This window comes from Hermetia illucens, chromosome 6 (assembly GCF_905115235.1).
Source record: "Hermetia illucens chromosome 6, iHerIll2.2.curated.20191125, whole genome shotgun sequence".
In the NCBI taxonomy this organism is placed as follows: Eukaryota; Metazoa; Arthropoda; class Insecta; order Diptera; family Stratiomyidae; genus Hermetia; species Hermetia illucens.
The window spans coordinates 24,837,544-24,856,076 of NC_051854.1; the positions used below are offsets into that span (position 1 = coordinate 24,837,544).

General features: G+C 44.1%; 2 protein-coding genes across 3 annotated transcripts; one reads left to right on the forward strand and one right to left on the reverse strand.

The window, feature by feature from the left end:
* Window positions 1-787: 787 nt before the first annotated feature.
* On the forward strand, window positions 788-2,568 carry LOC119658760 (soluble calcium-activated nucleotidase 1). Its single transcript, XM_038066454.1, has 4 exons — window positions 788-1,224; window positions 1,284-1,756; window positions 1,814-1,962; window positions 2,020-2,568. The coding sequence occupies exons 1-4, from the start codon at window positions 939-941 to the stop codon at window positions 2,309-2,311; spliced, it is 1,200 nt and encodes a 399-aa protein (XP_037922382.1). The 5' UTR covers window positions 788-938; the 3' UTR covers window positions 2,312-2,568.
* LOC119658759 (exonuclease 3'-5' domain-containing protein 2) lies at window positions 2,288-18,532 on the reverse strand. 2 transcript variants are annotated; one of them, XM_038066453.1, is made up of 10 exons: window positions 18,516-18,532; window positions 18,154-18,448; window positions 17,615-18,091; window positions 17,419-17,568; window positions 17,242-17,364; window positions 12,146-12,348; window positions 11,865-12,033; window positions 11,462-11,617; window positions 2,790-2,957; window positions 2,288-2,727 (listed from the first exon to the last, which is right to left on the reverse strand). In XM_038066453.1, the coding sequence occupies exons 2-10, from the start codon at window positions 18,354-18,356 to the stop codon at window positions 2,601-2,603; spliced, it is 1,776 nt and encodes a 591-aa protein (XP_037922381.1). In that variant the 5' UTR covers window positions 18,357-18,448; window positions 18,516-18,532; the 3' UTR covers window positions 2,288-2,600. The 2 variants fall into 2 exon arrangements, with proteins under 2 accessions (XP_037922381.1, XP_037922380.1); XM_038066452.1 differs by lacking the exon at window positions 18,516-18,532 and having other exon boundaries at window positions 18,154-18,505.
* Between the last annotated feature and the right edge of the window lies 1 nt (window position 18,533).

The window sequence follows — 18,533 nt, forward strand, 5'->3', positions numbered from 1 at the left end:
CGCACGGTTGTTGGCAGCCAACAGCGCCTATTTCAGCTTACAAAAACTGTTCCGCTCAAAACGTCTCACCATAGGGTCAAAGCTCTTACTGTACAAGACTATGATCTTGCCAGTTCTCATGTATTTCTCGGAGACTTGGGTTCTTAGCAAGAAAAATTGCGAATTCTTGGCCGCGTTCGAGAGAAGAATCCTCCGAAGAATTGTTGGCCCCCTACATGAGGATGGACGATTCCGTACCCTACATAATAACGAAATCTATGAGCAATAACATGACCGTCCGGTTGTGGATAAAATCCGGCTCAACAGGTTGCGGTGGGCGGGTCACTTAATCCGTATGGATGAAGATGATCCCACCCGGAAAGTCTATAATGACAATATCTATGGTAGAAAAAGAAGACGAGCCAAACCCTGCCTGAGGTAGAGCGATGCGTAGGTCAGGACGCCAGACAGCTTTTAGGGATATCGAATTGATGGGCCTCGGCGCGGCTCCCGGAAGGCCTGGAGTTCCTTATTAAGGCAGGCCTAGAACGGATACCGGTTGTTGCGCCGTTGATGATGATGATATTTTCCTCTGTCATTTTTACAACTCAGAAAGAATTCGAACTATCCATGACTGTTCTTTTCAATAGGGTTAATTATTGAAGTAGCGTTTGATTTATTGTAACGACGATTTCTTCAGCAGATCAGCGTTACGAAATTTCACCACACCGCAGTGGTGAATTCTCACCAGCGAAATGTGCTAGAGCCTTATGTCAACAATCCACTGACAAGAGGTTATGAATGAAAACTTGTAAATGACGTGTAATTGACATTTCACATTACACCTCTCCGTCGGTGGATCGTCTGCGCGAAGCAACCAGCAGCGTTGGATTTCCACACATTCGGCGTCAAACGAGTTACATTCTGCCCTTAGGAAACATGTGTCGATAAGTGAACAAATGAAATCCGCACTAATCGTCGACCCGTCGCGCTCCCATAACATGTACATCCGGGATTGGCGGCAAGCGCTACGCTCGCCCCCAACGTACCGCCTCGGCAACCGGAGTTTTCGCTTTCATTTCCACGCAGCGCTTCTGGTCTTCGCCTTGGGCGCACTTTTCTTCATATTCTTCTACGTGAGGCCGAACTCCACGTCATATTCCGACAATTGGCTTGCCAGGAACGCCGCCAGCTCACAGTATTACAACGCAACATATCCACTGACTCCGCCGATCGTCACGAATGGTAAGCGAACCTGGAACTTTTTATCGCTGAAATTCACAAGTTTTATCTGCTCCCCGTAGGCGTTTACACGTACCGAATCGGTATCATCGCAGACTTGGACACTGACTCCAAAAGCAAGACGGAACCGAATATTTGGCGAAGTTACCTGAAGAAAGGTTACCTGAGCTACACGCCCTCGAAACGGACGGTATCGGTTGCATGGGACAGCGTGGAACCTGTTGAACTAAAGTCTGGGTTTTCTTTGAAAGGACGCGGCATGGAATTGTCGGATTTGATCGTCTTCAACGGGAAGCTCCTCTCGTTCGACGATCGCACTGGGATCATTTACGAAATCGAACAGGACAAGGCTTATCCGTGGGTGCTGATGACCGATGGGGATGGACATTTGAACAAGGGATTCAAGGCGGAGTGGGCGACCGTGAAAGACAGGCAGCTTTACGTCGGCTCCATGGGGAAAGAGTGGACAACAAGCGCGGGGGAATACGAAAATGAGAATCCGATGCATGTGAAAGTTGTGTCGCCAACTGGGGAAGTATGTCGCGAACACTTTGAAGCCTGAGGGAGAATTTTTAATTGTTTTTCTGTTCAGATCAAGCACATCAACTGGATCAACAACTACAAAGCGATTCGCGAGGTGATCGGCATCAAATGGCCTGGTTACATGATCCACGAGTCGGGGATGTGGTCCGATTACCACAGGCGGTGGTATTTCTTGCCAAGGAGGTGCTCTCATGAAAAGTAAGTTCCTGGGGCCTCTTTCCACATAAACGCATCCACCCCTTCCCTCCATTGCAGATACAACGAAACCCGTGACGAGCTCATGGGCTGCAACTACCTAATAAGTACTGACGAATATTTCGTCGACATAAAATCCTCGAAAGTCGGGAAAATCATCCCCTCGCATGGCTTCTCCAGCTTCAAGTTCATCCCGGGAACCAATGACAACGTCATTGTGGCACTAAAAACTGAGGAATTGAACGGCAAAACGGCAACCTACATAACCGCCTTCACCCAATCCGGCGAAATTCTGCTGAAAGAAGAAAAAATTCCAACAAATCTCAAATACGAAGGTATTGAATTTATTTAGTTAGAAAAAATATGTTTTTGCGGTAGGAAGTCGTGATGGAAGCAAAATGAACGTCGCAGAGTGAGAATCTGGACCGGAACAATGTAAATAATTTTTAAACGAGAGGAAATAGGCAAAGAAAGTATTTGTAAATATAACATTTCGATTGACTGTCGCAAATAAGTGTGTAGTTAGTTTGTACGTGTACTGTAACGAAAATAAGCGAGAAAGCAGTTTCCAATAGGCAAAATAAAGCTGATATGTGATTTACACCAAAAGAAAGTTTGCTTTTGTCGGTCCACTACGTTGGCTATGTACCGCCGGCTGTATCCTTCTGATCCACTGCAATCTCGTCCGAATCCTTGTTAGTCAGTTTCAGGCCAGCGACCTTGATGTCATCCTCCTTGATTCGGCCCTCGTTCAAGCGTATTTCAAGTCTACGGAAAAGCGTGGATTGCACTTTAATTTATTCAACACTTTTTTGCTTATCCCAATTTACCGATTCTCGTTGTGGTTGATTGACCAGAATTCGGGGAGGAATTTCGGATGCATTGTGTTGACGAAATGCTCGCGCCAAAGCTTCTCTAATTCAATTAAGCCGCCGAACTTGTCTTTGAAAGCGTCAACAACCTTCTCGCCGTGTGACACGTAGCCGTCGATTTGTTCCCTGAAACGAGTAATTCTTCAATAGATATTCATTTGCGATTTCCTACGTGGAAGGGGTCGTTGGGAGAATATCAAGGTAGCCGTGGAGAATTGATTTTAATTTTTATCCTCGAAAATTTTGGATTCGTTTCATCTTACACTTTTTCCGACCCGTCACCTTATTTGTCTGGCAACAACAAACAACAGGGGTTTCACTGACGACTCAACAGTCAGCAACTTCTCGTTGCGAAGCTCGGAACGCAGGAAGAGATGTTTAAAAGCTTCGGAGACACTTTTGATCTCGTTGATCACTCCTTGCTTCTCAGCAAACTCGTATGATTTTTCGTCATTTGTCCCTCTTGATTTGGGCGCGGATTTTCGTCACATTTTTCTTTGTGCAAGAGCCAGCCTTGTCACCCCGACACTGCATCCACTGGCTCATATTCTCACGTTCGCTTTCAGAGCGTCAGTCAATCTCTTTCTTTCAATTTCGGACTTGGGACAACAGAACGTACGTGTCTTGGGTCTTCGGGGTCACTATCGCATCTAAGGCAATTCGGAAAGTTATTCAATCATAAACGGCACAGTTAATTAAGAATGGGGACAATAAAGGGAGTTGCAAAGTCTTCCATTAGCCACGTCCCTTTTTGCGAATCAAGAAACGCTCAGCGGATGTGATGCGGGCGTGCTGCAATTAGGCGCATATAGGCATGCTTTTGCTCAGGCCGAGTAGGTGAGAATAAAAACACCCAACCGTGGATAAAAATTAGCTATGTGAAGGATACCAAGCCATGCAACCAACCATGGAGGAGAAGAATAGACTTAAAGTTACCGTGCAGGGCTTCGGAATCTCAATACTGGTAGTTTTTGGGCGTGGACAAGCGGGCTCTTGGCCGCCGATATCTTATGACCACAATGTCTCATTAGTGAGAACCTTACGAACGTTTTGGGAGAGTAGAATTGGTTCCTTTACGGCCCCTTCAGAAGAAGCTCGCCCTTACTGGCATAAGGTCCCGCAAATTTGCATTCCGAAGAAGGGGAGTGTAGCGGGATACGGGAAGGAGGAAACAATTGCGTGTAGCTACCCGAACGAGGTTGGTTGCACCGAACAGCTGGGAGCTGCCTTTATCACACTGGGTAATAAAATCTTGCGAGTTTTGCGAATTTATCAAGGAACGCTGGAATAGTCATCAGAATATAAGGGTCATGATAAGAGGCATCATATTGGCGTTAACCACTACCTAGGATGAAATTGGAGTGAAGGCATCGAACGAAGAAGTAAGCCAGACAACAAAAGTGGCGCCCACTCAAAAGTCGGGAGAGGAAAAGACTATTCGAACGGTCGAACGTGTCAAGTGGCCCGCAACAATAAGAGAACAAAGGGCTTAATTCCCAAAAAGTGGAGCAGGTATGGAGGACGGCTTAAGCTGTTGGCGAAACTCATGTAGCCGCAATTCCGGGGAGAGTGTGAACCCCCGAAGGATGATGTGGAAGCCTGGAGAAAGGGGGCACCTTGGAAAAAGAGAGATAGGAGGAAGAGACGACCGGAGGTTATTATCATCTGCAAACGAGGCGAAATGCCATACGCTAACATTCAGACAGGAGAGTGAACACGGACCTAGAACTTACCAATTTGAGAGATAATGTTAGCCGCAGTAGATGATCTCAGGAAGGACCTTAAGTTGGAGCTCAAAAAGTCCAAGGATACAACGACGGACAAATTCTTGAGTCAAATTAGAAAGTCTTTGGGACGAGAAATCGAAATCCAGGCTAACAGGAAGAGATCTCTATATTCTGCAAGGATATAGATGAGGTCACTATGAAGGAGAAGGTTCACGAGGCTTTGGAAAAGCCATTATTAGACTTTTAGAGTTAATGATAAAGACGCTATGGAAAGCCTACGGTGGAACGTAAGTTGCCATCATCAATCTACCAGTGGAGGCGGCCCTCAAACTGTTGGCAGCAAGGAGAGTAAGAATATGCCGTAGATGCCTTGGCTTCGGTCACATCGTGAAGGTATGTTCCACTGCCGATGACAGGTTGAAGCAATACAGGAACTGTGGAGTGGAGGTTCACAAAAGCCACTACTTTGAAACAGACGCAAATTGCCAATTGTGCAAAGGAAAGGAGGTGCTCAGAATTTAGGAGAGTTCTCAACACCAGTCGCAAATCAGGTTGATACAAATCAACCTCAACCACTCCCAGGCGGCACAGGATCTACTCTCGCAAACCATGCACGAGAAAAATATTGATGAGGCCATAATTAGTGAGCCATATCGGAATATAGGTGCTGGCACTTGGGTCAAGGATCAAACGGAGCAAGCAGCGCTATGGGCTTTCCAGGAAATAATGGAGCACCCAAAAAAAGGCTTCACCAGAGCATGTGAACTGAGTTCACATATACAGCTGCTATGCTTCACCCAGCACTACTTTTGACGAGTGTAGGCAAATATTGAGCGCCTAGATTTTGGATTCAAGAGGACATTGGACGATAATCACAGGAGGTGATTTTATTGTGTGGGCTCTTGATTGGTCAGTCGGAAAACTATTGTGTGAGGGCGTGCTCGGTTCGAAGTATTCGCGGAGCTAGCCGTGGTACCCGCGAATGTTGAAACACCATACACTGTCAGGGGAAAGGACCTGGAATCACCCATAGAATGAACGTTTTCGAGGGGGACAGGTTCTCTGCGGCGCTTGAGCTTGATATATTTGTGTATGGTATGGCCATAAAAAGCGCCATTCAGATCACCCAATGACTGACTAAAGGATTCATTGTTACTATGCCCAGGGGTGACTTTTCCCCAGTATGCAGTCCAACTATTAGTGGAACACGAAAAAACAATTTTCCGAGCCGCATGTTTGCGGACAAGGAAACTTTAGCAGAGGCTCAGGGGGAAACCCAGTAGTGACGATCAAGAGGAAACGTATAAACAACTACAAGACCTATTAAAGGAGGCGATTCGCAAAAGTAAAACGAACCGCTGAAAATAATTTTGCGAAGATGCCCATATGAACCCTTGGGGTTGGGTCTATAAGGTGGTAATGAAAAAACTGCGAAGATCACACCAGGTGACCTGTCTACGCCCCCTGAAAGAATTTGTTACCAATCCTTTTCCTCACCAGCACAACAGCGGAGCCTAAAAGAAGAAATGTTTTTTTATCCAGTGGAAAAAGCAAAAGTTGGTGTCGCGTCCTAAACCAAATAAATCACCTTGAGATTCACCATCATATGGATCTGCCTGCTGAATACAATAGGGAAGATTGTAGCGACGGGTATTATCCCACTTGACATTCTGGCGAATGAAATGAGTGCACTACACTAGGCATGAACGCAGGAATACGGCAATGTAACGATTGCATTATCTCTGGCAAACAGATGGGACGCACAGACTCATACCTAACTTTGGGGAATGGTTTATATGAAAACACGGAAAAACCCAGTTTCTCACGGGATTCGGTGGTAGTATTTACCCCCGCTTTAGGCTGGATGATTCGCCGAATTGTCATGCATGCAGTGGCACACCGGAGGATGCAGAGCATGTGGTAACTTCGTTACCCAAGATTCGCGATGGAAAGGGAGCCTGAAACAAGCGCTGGGAAGGAATATGAACCCGGAAAGTATAGCTGCGGAGATGCTGACGTCTTAAGTGCCTAGTAGTGGTCTCGTGGCGCTGGGGCTGGAGAGACCGGGGGTGGTTTTTACTGGGTGCGAATCCCACACGGGCCCGCTCTAACTACGATGTTCGAACCGCGGAGCGGACGTGTCTTTTTAAGATATTGCATCTCCTTGTACGAACAGAAAAAATATCCCCCCAAAGGAAGAAGAAAACGAAAAAGCTAAATTATGCTTAAGACTCTGGTTTTATAATAACAGTATGCAGGCACTGTATTATTTTGGTTTATTTCGTTCGACGGCAGTTTAAACGTAAAAAGTTGCTTCGCTGCGAGATTCTGTTAACGGCGTGTTCGACGAGCGCGCTCATTGCTCAGCGAAGTCAGGGTTATAAAGCGGGCTTTAAGTACCGCCCTGCCACAACACCTCGCCCACAATTGAAACAGTTGAACTCCCTTGCCGAGGACAAGGTCGCCGGGTAATCGTAAATTCACCGCATACACCAGATCAGCAGAGCTAGCAGCAAACTATTCTCGGACGGCTGCAAAGAACTCAGGCAGAACGAAAAGCAAGAGCAGCGATCAGGAAGACTCATCGGGCACCATAACGACTGCCTTCAGCGTCCAATGCCAACGTTCTAGCATCCCATTGGACTGGCGTTTGAATCCAAGGAGCTTTCCGACCTCTGAGGCGAGGATAGATTCGAATTGAGTTCCTTGGTCTGTGATGATTACGGTGGGACACCAAAGCGCGGGATCCACACTCGACAGAGGGCCTCAGCATATGACTGTGCTGTAATGCCCTACACCGACCAATGACCGTGAGGCAATATTTTTAGCTAGCATGGCAGTGACCTTACACTTCTGGCATGCGTTGCACTATCTACCCCAAGAATTAACGTCCTTGGTAATGGACGGCTAGAAAAGGTTATTACAAGCTAGCCGGTTCATTGTCCGAATGCTGGGGCGTGAAGGATCGTGCCCCCAATGAAGAATTTCCTTATGAAAAGTGTGCCCAAAATAGGAAAATTCTTTAACTTGTATATGGACTCCGACTCCAGGCTCTGAAGTACCTTTTTTCCTAAATTGTCTTTATCGGACACATGTTGAATGTCCGAACTAAACTGCCTAGTAAAGGTTAAATGTCGAAGTTCGCTTTGTCGGGCTTTGGCGTTCTTCTTGCCGCTAAGATTGCTAGCTGGAAGTACGGCACAATCAGAAATTACCATTACGCTATTCAGTGACGCAGAAGCTACCGTAAATAAGAATTTGGGCACTGACACCACATCAAGAAAGAACTTACACATGGTAACAAATATTTCGACGGTAGAATCAAGAAAAGAGTAGGCTTCTTATACACCATGACGAGCAGCTCATGAGATGAAAAGGCGCAAATGCCACGTGCTATATCGAAGTAAAATTTCGAAGGAATTAAAAGTCCCAAGTGGTGTCCCATAAAATTGTATTCTGCCGCCGATGGTAGTACTTCTAAACATCGGAGACATCTTTTAAATTGCCTTGCTCGAAGAAGACTAAAATGTTTCCTGAAACACATCAACTATGCTGATGACAACTACTTCCTCTCAAACTGAGTCATTTTAGCCAAATGAAAAAGAATATGGCTAATAAATGCCAACAAAATCAAGGTTGTCAATCTAACAGCACATCGTAATATTCTGCAATAATGGGTAAAATACCGAAAACGTCGATCAATTTCTCTACCTTGGTAGCGTTGCTTCTGCTGACAATGGAACCAAACTTTAAGTTACTTGACTCGTAGTGCAGAACAGATTTTGAGGGAGCGGAAACATATTTCAGCGAACCAACAGCAATAGTGCGTAGGTATGGTTGAGTGGTTGAGGACAACGACAACCACATATATAGCCGCGCCCAATGAAATGTAAACAACAAATGGGTCAGCAAGTACTAAAGATAGACTGTTCATGATTGGGAGAATGTGATCTTATCGGTTAAATCGAATTTCATCATTTCTCGCTCCGATGGAATGCTTTATGTACACCGAAGAACCGTGGAGCGCTATAACAGTCCACGGTTATTGTATTCCCAATTTTGACCACAAAACGATGTAATTGCAATTGGCCGCGATTGTATATATAAAGTGGTAAAGGCGTGGTCTATAACAGTCTTCATGTTCTGCAAAGAAATAAGTGGAGTATTGTTTCTCCGTGGCTCCCCGAAAAAGATAATTCCGTCATATTAGGGATGAGTTCGTAGCCTCGAATACTTATCCAATTTTCACATTTGGGGATTGTATTACTGACGAAATTTACGCTATCTCCGCTGCAACAATGTGCTCTTTAGGTGCCGTGTCCGCCCCGTACAAGAGAACTCACCAATAAATCATTCTTAAGTAGCTCAGTCAAGTACAGGGAAATATCATTCCAAGCGGCGCGTCTTGGATTCGCTGTCAATATTCAAAGTCAACATAGTACGGCACTAACTACGCCTCTTACTAGGCCTTTGTATGCACCACAGTTTACATGTCGAAACCATATTTTCGCTTGGCCAGGCTGTAATCGTTTCGTAGAAGTCTGACAGACAGATAGGGCGATATGATGCTGCACATCCTGGTAACTTATTAGGTTTGGATGTGCTTATTCCTTCTTTCAAGCACACCTTGGACGTTTTCGTAAATAGATTGGGCTAGCTGCTTTAAATTTTGTTGGGAATTCAATCCAAAACTGGAGATTTCTCGTCTACGGTTGTCCCACACCTCGGTGGTTCGAGAATCTGCACATTCATCAAATCTCGCCATCGTTCGCTCCCTGACCTCTTCGGAACCTTTCGTTGCGTTTGAAACAATCCCCGTTGGTTCTTCAAATAATGTATTTCAAATTGTTTCGCAGATGCTTTTTCGTCTTCTTTGATACTACCGCAACTTCCTCTGAATTACAGAAGTTGTGTTACAACTTACCGGTTCCTTTTTCTAAATCTGGTTCTACCACATGATCTGGTAACCCATGTTCAGTGAGCGTTGCGGAGTAAACAGGAATTCTCTCCACCGTTGTCCTTGCGAATTCGGTCTTGGAGTGTTTCAAGACTTCTTGAAAGATCTTTCTTCGCACATCTGCATGACCTGTTCGCCCTTTGGTTTGCTAATTATGGCCACACAAATATTTTCTCCGCATTCGTTCGGTCTTTTGCAGCGGACCGCTATTTGGCATTTGGCGTTTAATTCACCATTCTTCCTGCTGCTATCATAAACCATCCATAGCCAGCAGTAAGGTGATATTTGTGGTCTATGTCGCTCCCTAGACATTAAGTAGGGCTTTTATTGATAATTTTCCCAATCCGGTTAAACCGAATTGCTTCTCTCGAGCTTTTTGAATTACAAAATTAGGTATACTTTCTGAAATATCTATTGCAACTGACATTTTCTTGGTGGACAAACTGCGTGTCTACCTTAGCCTTTTGGTGAATGTCGCCATTTGTTCCCTCGTTTGGAGATGACTATCGTCGTATGCTCTGCTTTTCTTGGAAGTAAATTTTCTAAATGCCAAGTACTATTAAAATCATAACGGAAAAGCTGAAATCTAAGGATCCAGATAACATTTCAACGTCAAAGTCTATCAATTTTATGGAAATTATGTTTTGTTCATATCTCGAAAAGTCGCCAAAAGTATGGGAAAAGAGAAAAGTGTAGAAAATTGCTGGAAACGAATGTGAAAACGATGAACTATAATCCCGAACCTGGGACAAATTTCAAAAATTATAGCTGAGTTGTAAATATTGCGGGTGACTTCAATATTCTTGTCAGGGCAAAACACACCGGCCCGCCACAAATAAAACAGTAGCAATTTAATGCGACTGCATTATTATGGCCATCGAGGAAACTCGTCCAAAGAAGGCAACAGGAAACACGGTTTATGGCTAAATCTGAGGGAAACTGGACCGGGATGATCACTGTTAGAGAAGTTCCTGCTCAGAACTATGGGCGGAGGAATGGAAAAAGATTAACGCATTACGTCGTTCACCTAATCACATACTATAGCTATAAGTACTAGGAACCACAGGCACAGGCGGTTATGGAGACGTATATATTGTATGTGATAGCAAATTGCTTATGGTCGCGTCCATAATGAAGATATCCATAGCCGACATTGCGTTGCGCCGATCGTTGAGAATTTGCTAATGAATTAAATATGGGTTAAACACCATCACACATTGTTACTTAATGTTAGTGAATTGTAAGTTGTTGCAATGCCGCTACAACGGATATTGAGCCTTGTTGTCTTGGAAATATTTTCTCCAGCTATCTGTCTGACAAGCGCATTCTCCAATCCGAAGACTGATAGCAACCTGCCCTTCAATTGAATCTTTTGTGAACCGTTTTATGCGGTCAGTTTCCTTGAGCTTTGCCTTTAAAACTGCAATGTGAAATTCAATCTGTGATGATATATCTTACGAGCAACATGACCTACTGCAACCAGCAAATTCGAATTATATTTAAACGATATTTCGACCTCATTTTGGGAACTAAGTTGTCCGCAAGAAAAGGTGGCGATCAACACCTTCACCATCCTTGACCTTCCAAACAATTTCGATTTGATGCGGAAGGGTAATAAAGATCCCGAATCCATCAAGTGACGCATAAGAGTAATTTTCGCAGACAACAATGTACATAATAGAGCTGCGGAAATGTTGAGGATTACATCAGGAGTAAACACGATGCGTCTATAGACGTTCCTGTACTCCTGGTCAATATTTGCAATGTTTTAAATTATAATCCCAGTGTTCGAAAATTTAGACAAAAGCACTACCGATTGAATTGCCCTAGATGAGAGTACCCTACATTTGCTGCTTAGGTCTCTTCCCAGCGATTAAACCGAGGAAAATATTCGTAAAAATTGGGAGCGTATTTTAAAACTTAGATTAATTCAGTAAATGACTTACATGATATCGATGTCAGCAGCTTCATTTAGGAGTTCATTAGTAATTTCCAGCTCATTTGGATAATTTTCTAACACTACGGTCCGTAAAATTTCTTTCTTTTCTTCTGGAATTTTTTCGACATTATAAAGCAACGCTCTAGCTGCCGATCTCAGTTGCCTGTAAAATAGCACATAAAAAGTAATTAATCGTGAATTGTACATAAATCCTTTTGAATTAATTTAAGTGTTAACTCTAGGAATGTGAGTGAGGGAACGTTTCATAATCAGAAGTTTCACCTGCAAGGAATTCCCACTTTGAATCCTTAACGAAACAAATAATTTGAAAAGCAATCAGGAAACTGAAGACTTTTTTATAATACGTATTTGCTCCGGAGAAATTGCCTTTTTGAAATTAAAAATATCACCTTAGTTGTGGCACTTCCTTGGCCCTCTTTCCACCCTCTTCATTCGACAGTGGAGCGTCACACATTTTGGATAACTTGTGACGAACGGCCAAATCTGACATGTTACTGCGCTGGTGACAACTGGGACAAAGCAGTAAGACATCGTGGGAAGTATGAGATTTCATTACGACTGAAACGGGACATAAATAATAAGCCTTGGAAGAATGCAGCAATAAAGGAGATATAGATTTAAATATTATTAATACTGAAGACTTCTTTTGGCAAATCTTCAATTCTCCTACCTGGAAAATGCTTTCTGTACTCTCTTGGCACAACATTTTTACGAATATATGCATCAGCTCGGCCGCACACAACACATTGATTCTCCTTCGCCAATTGGTAATATTTACCGACTTCGCCGACAGCACGTCCAGCTGGTTCGAAATTTAGACGTACTGTATATGGGTCTTCGGATACGAGGGTACCTAGATTCTGTGAAATGTACCTGCAAAGGTAACAAAAAAAAATGTAGACCAAAATTAAAAATAGTTCAAATAACTCTCAATCAAATATGGCTCAGGATGAATAATTTGTTAAGATACAAATGTTTAAAGAGATACTTGCCTAGGTACACTGTCGTGGATATTTTAACTTTAAGGAGATAACAACCAAATTAGAAACAAATGGGAGGAAAAACACTCCTGTTTCATATTTACCGAGAACCTCTTGTTAATGGTGAAAAGTTGTAATTGAATAGTATGTAAGAATCAAACAAAAAATATAGATAAAACTGTGTGCTTTTAGGTATAAATAAAAGGAAAAAATTGGTGGTCAAAGGGGTGGTATAAGTCCCAGGGAGAAAGGTCGATTGGTACCCATGAAAAACGTAGAAAACACTTGTTGAACCAACACCAACAGTTCTACTACCAAACCATATTTCCACCTCCAAGTGGTGACTGCTGAGAGATCTTTTTTAACGAAAAGCTACAGACGGAGAAGGATGAAGGCAAGTCTCCCGTACCTAAAAACGGGACAAATTATACCAACCGGTCCTTCAGGTTAGGGGTTGAGTAGGGCTGACAATCCTACATGGAAAACAATTTGTTACGAAGCCACAAAAGGAGCCTCGGACTGGATGGAAGTTACAACGACGAATCCGGCAACGAAAACGGACAAACGATTTGTGCACTTGCTCATGGAACATGCGCGCTCTGTACACATCGAATGATGTAAAGCTGCTAGCCAATACCCTGTCCCAATGTAGGGCTGATGTAACCGAATTACAAGAGATGCGCTGGACCGGGACCGGTTTCCTGGAGAAGAACCACTACACCATATATTATAGTAGCCATTTATTAAGCCATGTGCTCCGAGTAGGTTCGTTAGTCAACCAAAAAAAGAAACATTCTGTCATCGGCTTTGAAAACATAAGCCAAAGGCTATGTTCTCTGCGCTTGCGAGGCATATTTAGAAATATAACCTCGTTAAGGTTCACGCCCCTACAGAGGAGACTGCAGATTCGGAGAAAGATACTTTCTACGAGGCAGTAAAACGAAACCTCGAAGCTTGTCCCAGGTATGATATCAAAATCATACTCGGAGATTTTAAAAGCCAATTAAGAACGGAGCACGAGAAGTTTTGGCTCTAGTAGCTTACATAAGGATACCAATCGTAGCAGACTACGGACTATTTAATTAGCAGTGTGGCATAAAATGGTTGTTGGAAGTATCTGGTTGGTGCGGAAAGCGATCCACAAGCATATATGGACCTCTCCAGACGGCACCACTTTCAACCATATTGAGCACGTGTTGATTGAACGCCGCCACCTTTGAGCCTTGATGAATGTCAAAATATATAGAGGAGCCAATATAGACCCAAAGCACTCTCTCGTTGGCATGGTGCTCCAGGCTCGAATAACAACACTGCCTAGATTCCCCCCTGACAATCAGGTGAGAATTAACATATACTGCAATAACAGCAGTTAACGAAAGTCCTAGGTTGGGCCAATACGCCCCCGAACATCATTACCCCATACCAAAGAGGCTTCACTCCAGGCAAATCAGCAACAGATCAGATTTTCTCTCTACGACAAGCGATGGAAAAACTGTTGGCCATCGGTTTACCATCGTTTCATCGACTTCAAGCTCGCCTATGATAGCACAGCCAAAGTAAAACTGTACACGGCCATGAGAGAATTCGATATCCCGACGAAATTGGTAAAACTGACTAGGCTCACCCTGACCAATGTGCGAGGCCAGATAAAAGCAACAGGATCACTCTCGAGACTATTCGACACCGACATCGTCCTAAGAGAAGGAGATGCTCTATGTTTTTAACCTGGCCTTGGAAAAACTGATCCCTGATGCTGAGGTTAATGCGAGAGGCACCATCCTCCATGAATGTAGATAAAATACCTATTGATGTATGTATGTAACATTACAGTTTGCTCCGCCAAAGCCGTAGCAGTCATGAAATGATCTGGACAGAGAAGTCCCACACCGTTATCGCAGCATCGATTAATAGGCACACGAAGATGCATGTCCGCCAGCAGATAAGGCGGTCAAACCCAACTGAGCGGGCGGTTTCCGACACATATCGGACGAACATAGGCTTTATTTTAATTTCTGTGTTGCTTGTAAGTATCTAGCGGAGTTGGAGCCTTGTTCAGCTCTGGACATTCAAGTTAATGCAACGATCGTAATAAAATAATATCGAAAGAAACTTTGGTCGATCGCATCCAGTATTACTTCACAATAAGAATAAGCTTCAAATTGTTCGGCAGCTTCCAAATAAGGACCCTCTGGACCAGAACTTTCTGGAGATGCAGCTGCAAGTAAACTGGCAGTGGAAAGAGGGTGCAGGAAGCCGTTGTTTTGAATTAAAGTACCCCGGGTAGAGAAGCAATCGTACAAGCTTTACCGAGCCTACACAATTCCAGCAAGTGGGGAAGGAGGGTTCTATTTTTACGATCTGGAACGAGAGTACACCTGACAGGAATGTTATTTTGACAACGTTACAATATCAGCAGTAAGTCTGTGCGCTTTTTTTGTGATAGCTTAGTTTTGTCCCCAACCAGGCTTGCACGACGAGTCTTAAGGAAGGGGAACGATGTGTGCAATGGTCAATGAGTCAGATAATGGAAATCTCTGGTGAAAATGGAACCACAAAACCACTGGATATACATGTTATGAGCAAGTCCAGAGGTTTGCAATCCATTGCCCAGAAGGGAAAGTGATCGACGCCGCGCTAGATGGACTTGGAGTGCTGAAGTTGAGTGTCCATTATGTGATGCAGGCGGAAAACCTCCTCGAACACAATCTGACACTAAAGCGAAAGTGACACTAGTATACGGCGATTTTCTGAATGAAACTAAACTAATTCCTGAAGAAGTTAAATGGAATGGAACTGTCCCTGCAGTAAGTGGGCTCCAAGGCGACCAGTCGGTTGAGACGTAGCGAAAGGAAAGCCGGGAAGTGGACAGGAACGTGAGACAGGTATACTCTCCAGAATCCCACCATCCTACTTCGCTTAGGCCGAGGATGACCAGTTAGAGAAAGCAAACATTCTGAAGAGTCAACCTTTCGTTGTTGAGGTCCTTGCCCACATTCTAGAACCGTTTTCGATAGCCAAAGGTCGTAGACTTGAGATCAGTCCCTATCCGAAGCTTTGTTGACTCTTCGGTAGCAATAAAGTTTCAAAATTTACAGGATACCAGCCCACTAATTTCTACTTTAGTTGCTTTTTATGGCAAGCAGGAAAGATTTCTTCTTCATCCCCAATTCACTCAGGGCGAAAAAAAGAACATCAACCATTGAAGAGTCGCTCAGGAGTTGCATTTCCAGCCCACCTTCGAAGTAAACCCGATAGGATGTTGGCAATGATGTATGGATCACACAGATTAGATTGGTAGCGGCAAAACCATACAGAATTATATGAGACAGGTTTGTATTAGCTATGGCAGGTGGCGTGAACGCGTATAGCTGCTATGCTCCTCCAACACTCTTCGGCAGGATTCTCTTCGACGCCTGTAATTGCCGATGACTATCAAAAATCCTCCGTGATGTACATTGTTAGGTTCCCCGCAGTAGAGCTACTGAAGATTTACCGCAGGGTATGGCCAAACAAAACTTCGGGTCCAGAGGGTAAACATCAAAAGCCCTTCATGCTCGGGGTAAGGACAAGACTTGATATATTTAGCAAGCTATACTAGGCTTTTGTATTGCGTTTAATTTTTTATTTTTTGGATAGGGTAGGTGGATTGCATTTACGCACAGAATGTTGGGACTTCCGCAAAGATACGCTTTCGAACTACCAACGAAACACCCTGCCGTCATCAGAAAACTACTCTGGGATCGGAACTCTAAGGCCGTTACCCACGAGCAACCACCTCCCATAGGTCTTCTCTTGCGATTACCATCACAGCCACCCATAAAATACATTCTGCGCCGTAGAGCAGAGAAGACTGCGTTACGCTCATGCCTCCTGGTAAGTATAGGGCCCCCAAGATTCGATTTACGGCCGAGATTCCAACTGCAGCCTTGCTTACGGCTTTGATGCAAGATATCTAATCGTTAGTTTCTAATATACAGTCAACTGACCGATCGATATGGCGCGCAGGATCGGGATTCTCTTTTCTGTGAAGATGACTACTTCAGTTTTTTTCCAGCACAAGGCTGAAACCATGAGTCATTCATCCGTGTACCGGTCGCGTTCAGTGCCATATCTGCTAACACACCAAGCACAACTCCTCTGGCATGTCGCGCCTTGGTAGAATATTAATCCCTGTACTACCTCCAATGTGATCTCCATCCTCCTCTGGCCCTCTAGCATTTCATAGAGCAGGGAATGGTCTCTCAGATAATCCGTCAATACCAGCAAAATATAGCTCGGCATGTGAAATGAACTTTCCAGTGTGCAGTGTGCCCAACTTACAGAATTGAAGGCATTTCTGATGTCGAGCGTTACAAGAAGCGCTACCCGTCGAGACCGACGGCTAATGTGGAACATCATTTCAAATATGTACCCACCCTTCAGCAAAAGACCCTAGCGGACATCGAAGATAAGATTGGGGTCGAATTACCACCTTTAAACTGGTCAATAGCTGGGAGTGATGATAAGCGCAATGTTAAATTTTAATCTGCCCCCACAATACACTCGCTACAATGCACGGCCCAGACGAGGATGGTGTCGAACCCAGGAGACATGCGTTATACTTTGAAATTGGTCAGGCTTGAGGAGATTATCGGGGTAGGATTTGATTCCGCACAAATATCCGGAACCCGGAGGACCGGAATAGGACACAACGAAATAGTTGAAAGATAATAAAGGTTTTTCTCTCCATGGTCCTAAGAAGCGGAGATTTCGAGTACTACCTTGCTATCAACAAACTTGTACTTACCACTTCGACTTTTTCCTATCGCAAGTACAGAGCAGTTCACCATCTGGAGCTTGTAGGAAGCAGTTGTCGTAAAGTATCCTGGATCGTGTATACAATGTCCTCGTCGATGTTTTATTTCCTCCTCTAATTATAGAAACAATCTTAGAAGCAAAACAGCAAAAGGAGCAACACACTTACTGCACTTTGTCCATACTTTTCGCTTTCATATTTCGTGAGGATACGCTTCCCAACCCAATTGCACCATTTCCAGTAAACTTCCAGTCCAGGTATAGCTCGCAATAGCTCCAAATGTTCTCCCACCGCTTCCGATTGCTCTGCAAGAGCCCTCTGAATTCATTTTAATAAGAATACTCTCGACATCATCAATATCTACCTAGGAACCAATCCATCCATGAGAAATTTGAAAATTTCCACTGCAACGTGCGCATCATTCGCGGCATATTTGAGTTGTCGCTCAGTCAATTCGTTTGCTTCCCAGTCAGAGCATCGAATGCGCCAGTCTTTATCCATTTCAACGTTCAGGACATCGTAAGCCATTTTGCTGAGGCCGAGTGGCTTGCGACCCGCTCTGAGTGCTAAATGTCGTAGGTCGAGTGTACTTGCCACGGTGACTCCATACTCCTTGGCCAAGGCTCGAGCATCTTCTTGAGGTACTATGCCGACTTTGAGGATTTCCTCGTCCTGTAAGAGCTCCCTTAATTCGGCTGGGATATTTCGAAGAGCATTGAGTCGAAACAAGCCGCATAGGCCGCTTTGTGAAGCCAATTGGAGTAGGGAGATGGGTCGTCGGGATCCGCCAACAGTTACCCATTCGCAGTCGAATCCAAGGACTTTGTAGTTCTCACAATCTCTATGAAATGTATAAGTATGACCTCATGCAATCTTGAATCATATTCTAGGCATTGGAATTACCGTTTCAACGCACTGACTATTTCACGACATCGAGCGGGAGTTGTAATCACTTCAATTTTTTGATGACGCAAGGGATTCCTGAAGTCCAAGGCACGTTGCAGCCGGTTGTAAATCCCCTTTCGGTGGCGGACAAAAACATAAATTAAACCAGCACCTGCCAGAGTTAGTAATATATCTGGGATCATGTCCTTTTGGCGGGGCATTACTTGGGTGATTAAATTTGAACTAGAACACTTGAAATGGGTTTGAAGGAGATCACGAATGTCTGACACTTGATGTGAGCAATCAAAACAAATTGAGTGAAATGCAGATAAACATAAATTTCTTATCTCGTGCGAATTAAAAAGTTTAAGATTTCTGACCTCTTTAAGTGAAAACAG